The 17,244-nt window shown below is 36.6% G+C and overlaps 1 protein-coding gene across 1 annotated transcript in view; it reads right to left on the bottom strand.

Annotated features, from left to right (window-relative positions):
* Positions 1-17,244, bottom strand: part of DMC1 (DNA meiotic recombinase 1) — a 30,747-nt gene extending 13,503 nt beyond the window's left edge. Inside the window, exons 1-12 of the mRNA XM_019734560.3 lie at positions 17,075-17,244; positions 15,591-15,674; positions 14,952-14,996; positions 13,888-14,034; positions 12,886-12,968; positions 12,127-12,179; positions 11,031-11,072; positions 9,846-9,918; positions 6,198-6,289; positions 5,714-5,787; positions 5,474-5,588; positions 5,058-5,118 (exon numbers count right to left, since the gene is read on the bottom strand). Of these exons, the coding sequence (XP_019590119.1) occupies positions 5,058-5,118; positions 5,474-5,588; positions 5,714-5,787; positions 6,198-6,289; positions 9,846-9,918; positions 11,031-11,072; positions 12,127-12,179; positions 12,886-12,968; positions 13,888-14,034; positions 14,952-14,996; positions 15,591-15,641 (836 nt within the window). The 5' untranslated portion in view covers positions 15,642-15,674; positions 17,075-17,244. The remainder of the gene's footprint in view (positions 1-5,057; positions 5,119-5,473; positions 5,589-5,713; positions 5,788-6,197; positions 6,290-9,845; positions 9,919-11,030; positions 11,073-12,126; positions 12,180-12,885; positions 12,969-13,887; positions 14,035-14,951; positions 14,997-15,590; positions 15,675-17,074) is intronic.

The following is a 17,244-nucleotide window of genomic DNA, read 5'->3' as shown; positions in this document are numbered from 1 at the left end:
TTCAGTGACATGTAGACCAAGAAACTTTTCTTTGAACTGTATTTGAACCAAGTCTCGAGGTAAAGTATAAGAAGGTATAATAGCATTCCACATTCTTTTAAAGGGCTTTAATTTATTTCTATTTCTGATGAAGTAAAAACAGCTTCAGAAAACCACCCACAGCCTTTCTTTAGTCTATTCTCTTATTTCCCCTTCTTTGGTATTTTTTTCTCCTCTTCTTTCCTCCTTTTCTTAAGGGATTGGGGAGTATGATGAGAAGGAGAAAGAGATGGGGGTGGATATTAGAAATAAAGAGGGACCAGGAAAGATTGCTTCATTTCTTCCCCTCTGGTTGAACAGAAGACGGCCCATTATATCATTGAGGGTAAAACCCAGAACAGCCTGACTACCCAACTTCAAATTAGGGTAATGGGGTCATAAAGTACAGGATTATGGTGATGGTAGGGCAGGTGATATCTTTCTTGGAATGGGAGGAGGAGGGTAGCACAGTGAGGCTAAAATAGCATCAATTTTGAAGTCAAAGATACCTGGGTTCAAATTCAAACCCTGGCTCTATTTTTTAATTGTGTGATTGAGCAAGTACTAAGTACTCTGAGCCTCTGTTTCCTCCTTTATCAATTGTGAATAATAATAGCATCTACCTCAAACACTGGTTGGAATAGGGACCTTGAGGGGGACTAGGCAAGGGTAAGTTTGAGGGACAATGGGTACTCCTGGTACTTTTCACTTGCTAAGGGGTAAGCTTACAGATAGAGTTTTTGAAAAGGGGTCCATTGCGGAGAGAACGACTGAGTGAGCATGCCCAAGAATGAGGAGGCTGCTTTGAGGTTAGGAATGATAGGGAGAGAAGAATACTGCCAAAAGATAAAAATTTGGGGGAAAACAACAAAGAGATCGTTTCAAAAACGGAGTATGTTTAACAAGTTTTGTTAAGTAATCCTTCGCCCCCAAAGTATGCAGAAAAATCTATACTTTTTCAACATTTTGAAGGTGGAATTCTAGGGTTGTTTGGCAGCAGGGGAAAGATGGAGTAACATACTGAGATTGGCTTCACAGAAAGAACATGGAGGCCCAAGGAGGCTGAATTATGCAGAGGTGACATAGAATTACATAAGATGATGCATGAAAGCATCTGGCACATGGTAAGCAATCAATAAATATAAGTTCTCTTAATTTTGACGGGGAAGAAAACAAGTTCAAGTAGTTTAAATGACTTGCACAAGGTCACCATGCTAGTGACCCTAGTTAAATGTTTTTTCTCTAACCAAATTGCCTCTTAATTTACGCTAAAGGTGTTGAATCAGTAGGCGACATCCTTAGAGAATAAACTGACTAAACATTTACAAGACCGCAAATGTTCTAAGATGACTTTTTGTTTGAGCAAAACAAATACACAAACAAAGTAGATGGTATCATCATCTTATTTTTTGTCCTGGTGTGGAGCTTTACAGGTTGATACTATGACTTTTTATCTCCAGACCTTCATCAGCTGGATCATTCTAGTTCTAAAATTTGTATGTGTAAGCCTCGTCTAGGAGCTACTGCTCTGCTGCATCATACGGCAGCTCCCTGCCTCTATAATTTTGTTCCTTTTTAATACAATGTGCCATCAAGCGCTCGTATAATGCATGGGACATAAGCCTCAATTATTGTCAGTGTGCTTGGGGACTCATACCAATTATAGTGGTATTTCTCTGACAGGCCCCAGACGAGCTGCAGCTTGGAGTTCCTCAACACTGAGAAACAAAGACATTTTCTTTATGGGAAGTTTTCTACTGCATCTGAAATCCTTTAGGTTAAAACTGTCCTGGCTTTTTTCATTTAGTGGCAGCAATATATGTGCTTTATATGAAGACATGCGTTTAATTTGTATTGTGATAATTTTAAATACTTTGGAATGTACTCATTATGGTGAACCTGTTTCCTTACAACTTGGTGAGATGGAGGAGATGATGTGTCGAAGCTGATTCACCCAGCAAAAATATTAGCCTTTGTTACCTTCTTGGGCTCTTTACTTAGCTCACTTCGTTATAAATCTCCTCCCCTCTCCAACTCCTACAATTATTTCCTTCTATCACCTCTCTAGTTCTCATTTCATTGTCTTGTTGGAGTCAATTCAAAATGGTTTTACTCTTTTTGAAACTTTCTACAAATATATAAAAAAAGAACCCCTAACTGACCTAATTTCCACCGATTTCCTTTACCTTCCTTCTAACTCTCTTCAATGTTCCCTCTCCACACCTGAAGAAAGAACATTGCTCTTTAACTTGTACTGTTTTATTTGAATGCAACCCACTTCCTCCCTCTGAACCAATGAGTCATTTTCTCTTTTTAAAGCAGGCCTTAAAAATCTTCCATTTCTGTTCAGTTTAAAATTATTCTTTTTCTGAAGTACTTCATGTCCTGTGTTTGAAAGATACCCTATAAAACAGAGAAGATTGCCTTGACCACTCAAAGGCTACAGACAATTGCATGCCCTACCAAAACTTTAAAATTTTGAATTAAATGGACATTATTTATTTTTCTTTTTTGTGGAGGCAAGGCACATAGTTTCTTTTGATGACTAGTGAATTCCCAGAATCTTAATACATAGTAGATTTTCAATAAATATATGTTGAGTGAATTAAATGATTGATTTCCCCTCCTCAATCTTTTCAACTTGCTTAATATCATTTGTGTAGTTAATATTTTCACACTGGAATCTCCCATGATTAAGTAGAAAATACTCATAAAAAGGTATTGAAAAGTGAGAGAGATATCAAACTGCAGAAAATGCAGCAATACTCTTAGGGTTAATTTAGAAAATGCCTAAAGAGAGACACATTTGTTTCAGTACAATTTACAGAATTTACACTAGCATATCAAGTATCTTCTAATATATATATCAATCTCCATGACTTATTTATTTTATAATTGGAAGTTTGGGGATTAATGTACAGCAGGTGACTATAGTTAATAATAATAAGAAAACAACATATGCCAATGACTTATTTATGTACTGCTATACAATGTAGTGACTCAGTTTTAAAGGAATACCACTTTGTAATATAACCATCAGAGTAATAATTGATGGAAGGAAGAATAATCAATAGATGTTAAAACCAACGGGTAAAGCTTATCATAGAACAAGGTATTTACACCAGTCTCAACGTATCACTCCACAAATTACTTACTGATTACAAAGGGAAAGGCTTTTTATGATGCAGAAATCTTGTGAACACTATCTTAATCACATGATCAAACTTAACATCATTAATAATGGGACAAACTGCCCGACAGTTTTCCTGCTAAAAGTGTTTAACATTTTAAGTAACGAGGAAAAATCAACTCCAAATTGAGGAACATTCAGAAAAACAGTTGGCCTATGCTCTTCAAAAATGTCAGGGTCATAAAAGTCTGACAAAGTCTGAGAAGCTGATTAAAGGAGCCTGAAGAGATATGACAACTACATGCAATGCATGATCCTCCGTGGATTCTGAATCTAAAACAAAACAAAAAATGCCAACACTTATAAAGGAAATTATTGGGACAATTGGAGGCACTTGAATACAACTGTATATTAGATAACACTAGTGCCCAATGTTAAATTTCCTGAGTGTGGTCATTATATTGTGGTGATACAGGAGAATGTTGTTGTTCATAGAAGAGATATGCTGAAGTATTAAGAGGTGAAGTATCCTGATGTCTGCAAATAATTCTCAGTGGTTCAGGGAAAAAAACCCTCAAATGGTTCACCAAAACACACATACGCACGCGCATATGTGTGTATGTATGGAGAAAGAAATTTTACATACATGTGCATGCACACACGAGAGAGAAAAAAATGTGGCAAAATGTTAATAACTGATGAACCTAGGTGGATGATATACGTGTATTGATTACACTAGTCTTGCAACTTTGGTTAAAAAAAATTTCTAGGGGTGGCCAGATGGCTCAGTTGGTTTGAGCACAAACTCTGAACAACAGGGTTGCTGGTTCGATTCCCATATGGGATAGTGAGCTGCACCCTCCACAACTAGATTGAAGACAACCAGCTGCAGCTGAGCTTCTGGAGGGTCAGCTGGATGGCTCAGTTGGTTAGAGTGCGAGCTCTCAACAACAAGTTTGCCGGTTCAAGTCCCACATGGGATGGTGGGCTATGCCCCCTGCAACTAAGATTCAAAACGGTGACTGGACTTGGAGCTGAGCTGCGCCCTCCACAACTAGATTGAAGGACAATGACTTGGAGCTGATGGGCCCTGGAGAAACACACTGTTCCCCAATATTCCCCAATAAAATTTTTAAAAAAAGACAATCATTAAAAAAATTTTCTAAATAAAAAGTTGTTGAAAAGATCTTTTAAAAAGCAGTATCATGGATTCAGGATAATTTTGATAGCTTATTCAGATACATAGTTTCCAGAATTTTTGATGGTAGCAACTAACCTTTCTTTAAATGTTCTGTTTTTATTACCCTCTTTTAGCTCTTCTTGCCTTTCCATTCACTGCCATCTTTCAAACAGAGCCATCAATCGGTGTGTTACATACATAAATACTTCAACAAATTCTGCATATGCCTAGTATGCACTAAAATTGTTTCTTCCAACAGAAGACTTCCCTCACAGGACCTCTTATAAATATATCACACACACACACACACACACACACACACACACACACACACACACATATATCCTGTAAAGAACCTCCTTTTTTTTTCAGGCTAACAGCTTAGTGCAATAGAAGGCATTCGTGTATTTGGAATATAAGTTTTTATTTCCCTGGGATCTTTTTCTTACTGTCCTCCAATATACTTCTAGTCCTAGACAAAAGAGGAGCGAGTATCTGAAAATAGTTAAACTACTGCTTTATTTTATAAAGGACTAGATAAAAATAGGTCCTGGATAACAAATAAGTGATATTTGCAATTAGAAAGTAATAGGTGCTGTGAAATAAAATAATTTGTGATAAATCTGTGCCCACATCAAGATTGATTATATTGGAATTATTTTCTATCTATATTCCAATCCTCTTGATATTAACCTTCGCGAAATACAAAAGCAGAATGTTGGGACTTACGTCATAGTTGCTCCTGGATCGGCAGTCATTTGATTGGTCACAAACACAGCCACATTATATTCTGCATCAAGAAATAAAATTAAAGAAACTCAGATAATGGCAATGTAAATATAAAAAGTTCATTGTTTAGGAATCAGAGTTTAGGAATTATTGTGCCATGAATTTATTTTATAAACAAGATTATATTCCTAGTTTTTCTTTGATCACATAATTCATTTAAAGCTATTATTGTTATCATTATTTAGATACCTTATTGTAAGAATCAATCATTTTTATTTAAAAAACAGTGGTATTCCCAAGAAGGTAATTTTATTTTTTAAAAATGTATCACCTCCTGACATCCTGAGCTTCTCTGCAGTCTACTCAGCAGTCACAGATGCTATTCTTATAGTGCCATTTTATCTCTAAAAATCTACCTTCTGAGATTTTTTGGAGTCGTGACAACATCTGGGCCAGTTTTTGCTGTCGTTCAGCCAACTCCCCACGACCGCTGAAATCCACTCGAAAAAGTGCCATTATCGAATCAATGATCTGCACAGTTAATGTAAAAATAAATTACGATTTGGAAAGGAAGAAGTTAATCTGAATCGGAATCAATAGAAGAAAACCAAGATGTTAAATAACTCTGTGAGTGAGCAATATTTAAAAGCTTGTACCAATAGCTTGAAGATGCCAGCTTCTTCATGGAACTTTGCTGCTACATAGTCAAGTAGCTCCATCTGATGTTCACCTGGTGGGAAATGCAGTGAGAAAATACTACAAAAGCTGGAAGAAGCAGAGGCTAAGATCAAGTATGTCCTTGGGAGTCAGTCAAAAGAGAATCCTTGAAGGATTTTCTTAATTATTTGTAACTTTATGAAATATGGTTTCATATTCTACCTTAGCATACACGCCAAATGCTACATTATCCAAAAAGAATGTGATTCTCCATTTCAAAGACAAAGAATAAGAAATAATTTGAGGACATTTAATATGTAAGAACTTACCAGATGATAAAATTTGTAGACTAAATTAATTTGGAGAAAAGTAAAATAAAAAGAGAAAAGAACAGTGTCAAAATGTTGTAAGTATCACTCAAATTGTAAATCAGTGCTGCCAACCTTAAAACTGCCCAAGCGTCCAAGTGCAAGGGGCTCTTACTAGTATATGCACGAGCATAGAGGACATTGTCTAGTACTGCGTCATGGTCCACATTGAAGCGATCGGCAATATCCCGGAGGCGATCTGGACGGCTGACGTGTCCCAACATTAAGGAGCCAATAAATCAATTCCAAAAAAGTTTAGACAACAACTACAGAAAATAATACTGTAAGTAAATTAACAGAGAGTCAAAACAATGTACCTGCAAAGGTATTCTGGAGGATGCTAATAATCACTTCAAATCTACCAGATTTTATTTTTCTTAAGTGCCTCAATTAACGAATACTTTAGGTAGTGATAATGGTGATAGGAATGAGGAGGCAGTAATGCATTTAAATGTTAAATGATCTAATCTTTACAATAACCTTAGAAGTTAGTTGTTACAGCCTATATTATATTTTATAAATGAGGACACTGGCAAACAGATTAGGCAAATAACTCAGGATTAGGCAGAAAATCAATTACAAGAGAAAAACTAGAAACTAAGATTTGTGAATCTCTTGTTCTCAGTTCTATAAAAACAGGTCTATTTTAGGAAGATAATATCACTGAATTATAACTCAAGTCACTTCAAAGTGAATTAATTCACTCTCTTCATACTCCTCGCTTGTTCAATATGAAATAGTTTAATATACGAATGATAAATTTGACTACATGCACCAAAGGATCAGAAGGAAATTAGCAATTTTTTTATTTATTTAGGGTTTAAAATCCACCTTCTTTTAAAGGAGTTGTGTTTTCTGGAATTAGTAAATTCATAGGGAGGCATAAATTCAGTGTACCTGCAAAGGTGTTCTGGAAGATGCTAATAAACACGTTATCTAAACTATAAAAGGGTAAAAACATTTTTAGGGTTTTGGTGATCCCACCAATATGTCTACAGTATATTCTCCAAAGTGAAGTAAAACAAAATGCATGTCTGTGGTCTCATTTCACTTTGTATATTACTGATCATACTGTAAGTAACTGTAAAGCAAGGACCATTTCTAATCTTATTTGTGACACTTGCAACTGGTTTTGTAAATGTTAAATTGAATTGTCTTTAGGCTTTCCCAGCCATCTATATCCTAAAGCCCTACATATGTTCTTTTCTTCAGAGCTTCAGTAACAGCCATTAAAATCTTCCACTGCTACTGAGTATACCCAGTAGATGTTTTTGGTGGACAAGTCAAAGAAGACAAGGAATTAAAAGAGGCAGTAAAAATATTTTTCACCATGTCAGTTTTTATAAAACTTGGTTACTACGTGACCAGAAGTGAAAAGGTTGGGCTTATGCTGAAGGGAAGTTCAAATCAATTTATAAATATTTATTAACTGAATACCCTATGGAATCAATCATACGTGTATTAACCAATTACCAGTGCAAGGCATTGTGGGGGATATAAAGAGTCATAAGACAATCCATGCCATGGTAAGCACAAAACACAATTAAGTAGGCAAAATATATAAAAAGAAAAATTCAAGAGAGAACAGTGTATGTGTAAGACACTGAAAGAATGAGAACATCGTACTGGGGCCCTTGCATGTCCTTGTTCCTCCCTACTCTCTCTCGTGTATGAATTGGCTAACTGTTTACCATTCTTGAAAAAATTCAAATTACCCAAACAGTGGCTGATAATCTGTGAGAACAATTCCTCCCTCTCTAAGAACCATCTGTCAACAGCTATTTCTGAAACTAGCTCAACTCCAGCTGAGCTCCACTTGCCATAACCTATACAACATTTCACCCTCCTTCCCCAAGTTAGAAGTTTCCTTCAGAGTCTTCTCATGCCTGGTATGTCCAAATAAGGTCTTCTGCAAACTGTTCTCTGGCTGTTTTTCTTCTACTAAAGTGTTTTGGATAGTAAATTCTGTAACAGATCAAGGAGGACAAGGTTTTCTAAGTTGGGCAATTAGAAGTTAGAAAAGGCAGGCCTTCAAATGAGAGCCCTGGAGGATTTGTATGACTAAGAAAGACTGTGAGGTAGGGAAAGAGGGAACAAATACCCAATAGGATAGAAATATACCATGCAAATTTGCTATGACTGGTCAAATTAACATTCAAGAGTGAGAGCAAAATAAAGACATTTCAGACATGCCAGAGCTCAAAGTTTACCATCTGGATTACTTTTCTGAAAAAAATAAGACTTGAGTAGGTACTCCAGCAAAACAAAAATACAGGAAAGAAGATTTGGGATTCAAGAAACTATAATGAATAAAAAAAAGGAGAATCTTTATATTGAAGTCTAAATAATTGCTGATGTACAATGTCTTCAAATTTTAATAGCAAAGCATGTTTTAGAGGCAGTAAGATTGGACCAGAAGACTGATCTCTTTGCCTAGTGGCAATAATGAGTAATGATCTTGGGGAGCTAGGGCTGGGGCTTCTTTGTGAATGACCTTATGAACTTATGCAGGTCTCCCTCCCGACTGTTAATAATTTACTATGAACCTAATACCTCCTCAAATTACTGTATTTCTTCTTCTCTTCAGTAGTTAATAACACACTGTCTCAATTCCTTACTGTTTCTTAGCAACAAGCTTCCATCAACACATTTTTCTGCAAATGCCCTCTTGGACTCCTGATTTCAAACCTCAGTGATCTTTCTCAGTTTGCACCTTTGGTCTGTCTGTCATCTCTCTCTTTGTAGAACATTGCTGATTGCCCTTTTCTTCTTGAAACTCTCCTTTTGCTCACCTTCCACAACCAGATTTCCTTCTACTTCCTCTATCTCTATGGGCTCCTCTTTTTAGTCCTTCTTTCTAAACACTGTCACACCCCAAAGTTATGTCCTCTCTTCTCTCTAAGTTCTCTTACCCCCTTGGCGAGTCCATCCATATTTCTGGCCCTCCCCCTTCTCAAGCTGAGCCTAACATTTCCAACTGCCATATGGATGTCTTCCTGTACCTCATATTTAACACATTAAAATGAAACATCACTGTTTCGATGAAGTATGATCTTCCTCATTCTGTTATTAGCATCATTATTCCCCCAGCATTTAGACAACAAATTTGAGTGATTTCTCAAACCTCTTTTCTTTGTCTACAAAATACATTCATCAAGTCCTATCAATTTTCCTCCCTAATATTTCTTGTCCTTTTCTTTTTATCCCTACTGCCTACTGCTTCCAATCTAGATCAAGTTCTCATTACTTGCCTCGAATATTGTAAAAGTATCTGATTTACACGCATCACCTGGTTTTAAAGCCCTTCATGTCTGAGACCCAAATCACCTTACCAGCCTTGCATACTGGAATATCTTACACTTCAATTAAACTGCAATTCTTTCTGTTACCCAAACAGGTTCTGCCATTTTCCCTTCTGTGCTTTTGTTCTATTCATACCTTTCGCTTTATTTTGGACCATGACTTTGAGTGAGTCAATAGTCTTCTTTCTAACTTTAAGTAAAATCTTTGGAGATTAAAAACGAGTTTCCTTTCATGTATTTGTTTTGTCAATTTCACACCAAATCCATAAATCCATTCAGAGAAACAAAACCTTTTTAAATAAAAGTGCTTTGAGATCTCATTGTTTTCCCCTTGGTTATTCTCACTATTGCTGGTTTACAAGATGATTATAAAAATGATATATTTCAAACAAACTCTCTTTTATAGTATCATTACCATATTACACTACTATATTAGCAACTTGTTTAAATAAAAAGGTTACAAAGTATTTTCTGTATCGATGAAGATAATCTTTCCTCCTGAGTAGCCACCAGCTCCTGGAAGCTGAGCTGTCACTAGGAAGCAATTAAAAGTTAATTAATATTAATAGGAGTGAATAAACTTTGTACAAATGAATGTATAAATTAACATGGGATTTATGCTGGTTGCAACTCTTTAATCAATCTAGCAAAGAATCATGATCCTTTAGTTTCTAAATGGCATATTTTTATATTACTAACCAATGGGCAACATTGCAAGTACTCTGACAGCATAGTAGTAATTTAACAGAGAATGTCAGTATCCTTACAATGGGAGCTAGTCATGAAAGCTAGCTCTTGTAAAGAATAGAAGTCAAATTTAAATATTACTTTCTTCCTATAAGAAATTATCACAAATATAATTTATGCTATATAACTCATTTAAGTAAACTTTGGTGAATGGATGCCAAATTTTCAAATACATTTTCTTTATATGTAGTGGTAGTTCCCACTAAGGAATTACTTTACATCTGGTACATGCATATCTCATTTGTTTTTCAAAACAACCCTAAATTTGGCACTATCATTATTCCTATTTTACAGATGGGGAAAATTAGAAAGGTGAAGAGCAACTTGCCTACGTTACACAGGTATTAACGGTACAGCCAAGACTAGAGTCAGGTATTTTGGTTCCAGAATCCCTTTCTTAACCACTTTGCCATGCTCCTTCTACTTAGGTCAAAGAAATGCAGAGTAATGTCTTTGTGCAAAAGGAGGTCTTTACTTTGTTTTAGAAAACGTTGTTTTTAAGTTTTTCTAAGGGGCAACCCTACTCCATGGAAAATAAGGAATTCTAGGCCTTAATAGATTTGTGACATTCTTGTTGATAGGACACAGACAATATGGAATGGGAAAAACTGAGACAGTGAATTCCTCTCCCCACTTACACACTCATATACCCATTTCCATCATCCCTATTTCCATTGAGGTGTTCAGAGAGCAGCACACCACCTCAAGCACCACACATTCAAAGACCAGGTCTGGTATCTGTGTAACCATGGGCAGTTTACTTAACCTCTCTGAGATTTAGTTTCTTTGTAAATTTGTTCAGATTACAGGAGATGACATAAACCAGGCACAAAGTAGGTTAGTAAGTCATAACTACAATTATTATTGTTATTGTTATTATTGTTGTTATGTACCCTTACCACAGAGGGTATGAGAGAGCTGGGTTTTTCCAGTACGAAATTCTGTGAAATATAGGGAAAAAAAACAAAAAAACCGCAGTTAATTTTTAGATATTTTCATAAAGAATAAAATATGTCCTCAGAGTATGGTTTTCTGTTCCAACTGTCAAATCTTACCCATAAAGTACCACCACGTCATGAATGGATCCTGCATATATGAATACCAGTACTAAAAATAACTTTTTAAAGTTATTTTTTCACTGAACTGTCCTTTAGATAAAAATTAAGTTAAACCAAGTTTTCCTTAGTCATATAAATGAGAGTTTAATATCCTCCTATAGGAAGGAGAGCCTGGGATTCTCTCACTGAACTGAAGTACTCAGAGGGGAGCTGACGTGGTCTCCAACTGGTGGCATGCCCTTGCTAGCAACAAAAGCAAATTCTCTCTGGGAGAAAACTTGCCCACTCACCAGTTTAGGCCCACTGAACTCCCACAGATTAAAATCAAGCAATAAACTCACAAATATCAATAAATACACAAGACGATAGCCACAAGACTGAGAGTCACCAGAAATAATGAAAAACAGATTTATTTCTCCAAATCACCAGGAACATCAACAAAACAACAGATTTAGTTTCCCGAAGACTGCAAGTACTGAAATTGCCAGGCACGGTGTAGAATAGTTATGTATGAATTGTTTTGAAGAAAAATAAAGGATATAAACAGGGAAGAAAAAAAATCTACTCTCCTTGTTCATGGAACGTGCATTTCCTAGAAATAAGATGTCTAATTATTCAACTACCTTTTGAAGGAATGAGAGTAAAAAATTCTATTCTCTTCTGTAGCAGTCAGAGATAAAAAGATGAAAAATGACAATAAGATCCATCTGTTAATGTTGGAATATATTTTAACTGCAGCTTAGAATAATCCTGTATTATGATAACTGAGATTTCATTGTATGTCCCAAAATAGACACAATTAACTATTGGTTGTTTATTTAATTATATATGTATGTGTTTATATGTATGTGTGTGTGTATATATATATATATATATATATATATATATATATATATATAATTTTTTTCATATAACAAACTATCAAGGTTCTATTTACCTCCAAAAGCTTCTGTGATTGCCATGCTTTCAATTCCACCTCCTAGCAACTTACTGGAAACAGAAAGTAAGCATTAATAACAGGAACAGAAATAGAGATATCAAGAAAGGAGAAAGTGTTACTATCATTCATATCATTTCTTTCGATATCTATCTATCTATCCATCCATCCAACATGAACAGGAATTCTGGGCTGAACAAATGGCATTCCACCGGTTTAGATCACAGGTTCTACTGTGTATGAGCCAGTCGATCAACAAAACAACTTGTAAGCCCTGCTATTCTTACTTCTGGGTACCAATAGGAAACAGGCAATATAGGCCTTATGTCTCAGTTCTGTTCTTTAGATCTGAATTGGAGTTTGAACAAATGGTCTTATTATTAGCTGGGCTTTTCATTTTGTGCTGTTTTTAAAAGTCAACTGAATATTCAATTTTAAAAAATATACTGAGAAACATGAAAAATAGATATTAGGAGAGAGGAAATGAAAAGTTAAACTAATTTTTAAAATTATTTGTAGATTAATACAGGTTGATTCAGAAACTATATTTTGGGTCTGAATTTCTTGTAAGAAATTTAATCTTGTTTCTACAAGTAGTTTCAAATGTATTTTCTTCAGTTGCCTTTGGGAAAAAAAAACTATTTCAAAAGAAGAAGATATTACTAATACTAATAGTAGAAACAAAAGCCAGGTAGAGGAAAAGAAATATAGTATTTCAAAGACTGTGCTCAGTGGTTATAAAATATATGAGATACACACTCAAATTCCTGGCTCCCAGTGGTGATATGGAAAACCATCTTCCTCTTCTCACTATATTCAAAGGCAGTCAAGAATCCTGGTTCCTACAGAAAGACAAAAGGAAAGTTTCAAAAAGGGTATAAGATAATGGTTTTAATTTCAAATGTTGCCGAAAAGTATATACTTGATTATCAGGGTCATCATTTGATATGAACTACAGTTCATTTGTCTTTGAAGGCAGCACAAAATCATGGTTAAGAACGCAGGCTCTTGAGCCACCCTACTTAGGTTCAGGGGTACCCAAAAGCTCTACGCAAAAGCTTGGGTTAAAGGCATATGTTTTTGCTTGGAGCCTCTCAGCTGTATGGGCCTCTCATAGTCTGTGGGCCCAGCTACAAGGTATGGGTTTGGCGTAACTTTAGCTCACTTGCCTTAGTGAGCATATTCTTGGATATTTATTCATTCATTTATTTCAGTTACAGTTGACATTTAATATTATTTAGTTTCAAGTATACAACATAATGGTTAGTAGGTTCATACATTTTTCAACTGCACACATGTAGACCTAACTACTGTTAGTCTTTTTCTAACCCATGCTCTTTTATCAATTGGCCTATATACACCAGGAGAGAGCAACTTCTTTGGTGCTAACCACTTTGCAACGGCCATAGATATCATACTTGAGGAGACAAAACAAAAACAAGGTAAAAAACAAAAATGAAAAGGAGAAGGAAAGGCAGAGAAAAAGAAAGAAAAAGTAATATAAAAGGAAACAAAAGAAGTTTTGGTAAAAATAATTATCTTCAGAGTGTTCCAGGTGAAGACCCCTGCCTCAATCTTTAAAAAATTAATTGCTGTTGCTTTGAAACTGAAGGAATAAAACGTTAACATGGGGAGAATAATATCCGGTGATCTACAGGAATGCAGAGTTTGCATAATAGTTTCTCGTGTTCATAATGAGAAAGACTACAGAGACTCAGGGTCCCTTCTAAGCTAAAACAACAAAGAATGGATTTTGCTTACAATAAGTTTGTTGGCAGCCTCTTTAATCTTGTCCACTTTTGCTTCTGAGAGCCCTTTGACATTGCACAGGGCTCTTCTTGTTGTCATTTGTATCCCTTTAATGGTACAGATTCCTACTGACTTCAGTTTCTTAATGTCAGCCACATTCTGTAAATAAAAGAATGGAGCAGATTGATGAAATACCAGCCTGAAAAACTCCCATACTATGTCATGCGCTTTTGTGTCCATATCCTTCCACCATGATGCCAATTTTATACAAGTAGCCAGGTGGAACCCACCCACCATGTAGCCAAATGTTCTAGAAATATCTGAGTAGAACACACCCAGCACGCTGCCAAATGTTCTGGCTGTGCCCTGTTTTCCCAAGAATGTTAGTGAGACCATGGCAATGTAACAAGGAATTCAAAAGAAAAGTCTGTTAGTAGAAAAGCTAGCAAATTTATCACACATTCACCCACTCAGTTCAGCTCCTTCCTTCTACAGAACTTCATTACCAATATGTTCTTTCAAAATTTTTAAAGATTTTTTTTCCCTCTCCCCTTGGAGAATGCAAAGAACTACATCACCAAAGGGCCAGGATTTTCTTTTGCTCTTATTTTCTAAATCCAACTGGAAGAGATTAAATGTGAGCCTTCAAAAGATAATGTCAGAGAAGTTTTACTATCAACTGATTGCTGTTGAAATTCATCTAGTTTGTTATTCAAAGTCTGGATTTCTGTCAACATCACTTACTCTGATCACTGCAAAAATTCCGACAGAACTGAATTTTCTGTTGATGAGGACAGCTGATGTAGATAGATCTGAATATCTCTACTTGAACAAGTGGTTCTCAACCAGGGGCAATTTTGCTCCATGGGGACACTTGACAATGTCTGGAGAAATTTTTGGTTATCACAACTAGAGGGGTACTACTGGCATATAGTGAGTGGTTAGGAGCCAGGGATGCTGCTAAACACTCCACAGTGCACAGGACAGACCCCCACAACAGTCCCGAATGTCAATAGGGTCAAGGCCAAGAAACCCTGAATTGGACAATTTCACACAACATTGAAAAAAATACTTACAATTCCATGTTTTTGTAACAGATCAATGTCTTGAAACAAAGATTCCTAAAGGAGATGGAACAGGAAAAAATGGAGTTTTGATTCTTCATAGTCAACACTTTCACATCTTTTAAAGAGTTAATTCAATATTATGGTCATTCCAAATGCCTCAAATTCCATTTCTCTAGACAGATAGATGTAGGATCAATAATGCATTTACAAACACATTGTTACATACTTAGAAGAAGAGCCAACATTGAAAGGGCTGGGAAATTCAATACTTTTGTCATGGCCTCTTCAAATTTTTAAGACCTTAACCCAAAAGAGTGGAACATTTAAATCTATTTTAAAATATGTGTTCTCAACCTTCTTCCCCACCAGATCTTGCCCCCCTTCCTCTGCTATTTGGTATCAGTACGCATAGGTACCAATATGGCCACACCAGTTGTTAAATTATTAAAATACTTTCATGCCAGTTGCTAGGTAGCTAATCTTAGCACTTCTTGCCAAACAAGTTGTTACATATTTGTAATATTGCCTCTCTCTAGAACTATGTTTTATTTCTACTCTCAGTTTCTAAAAATAGTAGCTAACAGAGAAGAAGCTTCATTTTTGTGGAATGACTGAATGTCTACCTATCTTCCAATATTCCTGCAATACCTCTTCATCTTGGAATCCTGGTTCTTCCAGCACAACTTGATCTTCCTTCATATTGAAAGGTGAGCAGCAGAAAAATCACCAACTCTGGGAAAATAATATTATTTAAAAAGCAGTCAGATTATATAGTACAAACTCCTTTGCCCAGAGACCTCCTAGATTTCATTTCGAAGTCACCAAGGACCAGGACAATTAGAGAAACATTTAGTTTGGAATGACTGGGCTGGCCTATCTTCTTTCTGCTGGGCATGTGGCATTATTTATTTTAGGGGTGTATGTATGTGGGGGTGGGGGACTTAGCTGCTTCTCTCTTTTCTTAAAACTGGTCACTTTTATCATTTTTTGATTTCCTATAGCAGTTAATCATGGCTGCCTGATAATATCTTTTTATTATCTTGGAAGGTTATTTAGAATTGCATATTGCTGTTTAGTCTTTCGTGTTTGTTAACACCACTCTAAGAACTTTGACCTTATGTCATTCTTCCTGTACCCTCCCTGGCTCCTAAACTTAGTCTGCCGTCAATAAATATGTTTTATTTTTCTCACATCTGATGAATGCCTTCCTGCTTGCTAATTATGAATGGGCTCTCTTGTAACATATATCTTTTTGCTTCATAAAACTTTAGATGTATTTTGTATTTACTAGTATTTACTAATTTCATGGGGCTTTCTTTTCTCCTTGTTTTTTTAAGATTTAAAATTATAGTGGACACTCAGTGCAATACTAAAGCCAACCAATAAGCAGAGTCTTTGATTTAACACTGTAGCAGTTGTTTTAAGATCTCAGTAATCTACAAGGTATGGCTGTGTTCATTAGAATAAAATATCCAAGGAATCCATTTTCTCGGTCTCTTCCGTCTCCTCACTTAATACCAAAATAAGGGGTTGGGGCCCAGCGGAAGACGAACAAACTGCTAGACCTCTACAGCAAATTAACCCAGGGAAAAGAGAAAACAGTGTTAATGGTATCTTCTGGAATACTGTCCCTTCTTTAATCATATATGATTACACAAAATTCCACACTATCTTCATTGAAGAAAAAAAAATCATTTCTACTCCCCTTGATAAAACAAAAGGATTGTTCTCTGTCGTTCTGGAGCAGCAACTGACGGGCTGAACAGTTAGAGGGCTCCCAGACACCTCGGTTTAAGGCGCCGGAAGCTGTGCCCCACCGTCGGGGAGTGTGGTCCAGGTCACCCTCAACAGAAGGCCTGGGCCGCACCCGCGGCCCGACATTTTAACACTTGGTTCCCTCATAAGGAGGCCAAGGGGGCCCCTTCAAGACCTAGGTCCGATTTGATTTAAAATTAAGATGCTGGAAGTCCCTCGAGATCACTGAGATTCCTTTCCGGAGGTGAGGGAGGGATGCACGACGCCACCACGCAGGGACCAGCAACGACCACCAACTATTACCAAAGAACGGAACCCTGGCGTTTCCCCTCAGATTCTTCACACGTTTCCCTTTCTGCCACAAACCCCGCTCGTACCCACAGTCTCCCCGAGATTTTCCTTTCCGCCCCCTCGCCCGGGCTTCCCAGTCCTCAGGGATTCCAACTCAGAACCAGAACGCGGAGACCGCCGGCCCGCGCGTCGTGGACCAGCAGCTTTGGTGCCAACCGGCGCGAGTTTAGGTGCGCGCGGGACGTGCAGACGTCGA

The sequence above is a fragment of the Rhinolophus sinicus genome, chromosome 1, assembly GCF_057876585.1.
Source record: "Rhinolophus sinicus isolate RSI-liver-muscle chromosome 1, RSI-T2T, whole genome shotgun sequence".
Classification (NCBI taxonomy): domain Eukaryota; kingdom Metazoa; phylum Chordata; class Mammalia; order Chiroptera; family Rhinolophidae; genus Rhinolophus; species Rhinolophus sinicus.
The sequence above is the reverse complement of the archived record's forward strand: the minus strand, read 5'-3'. Positions and strand labels throughout refer to the sequence as shown.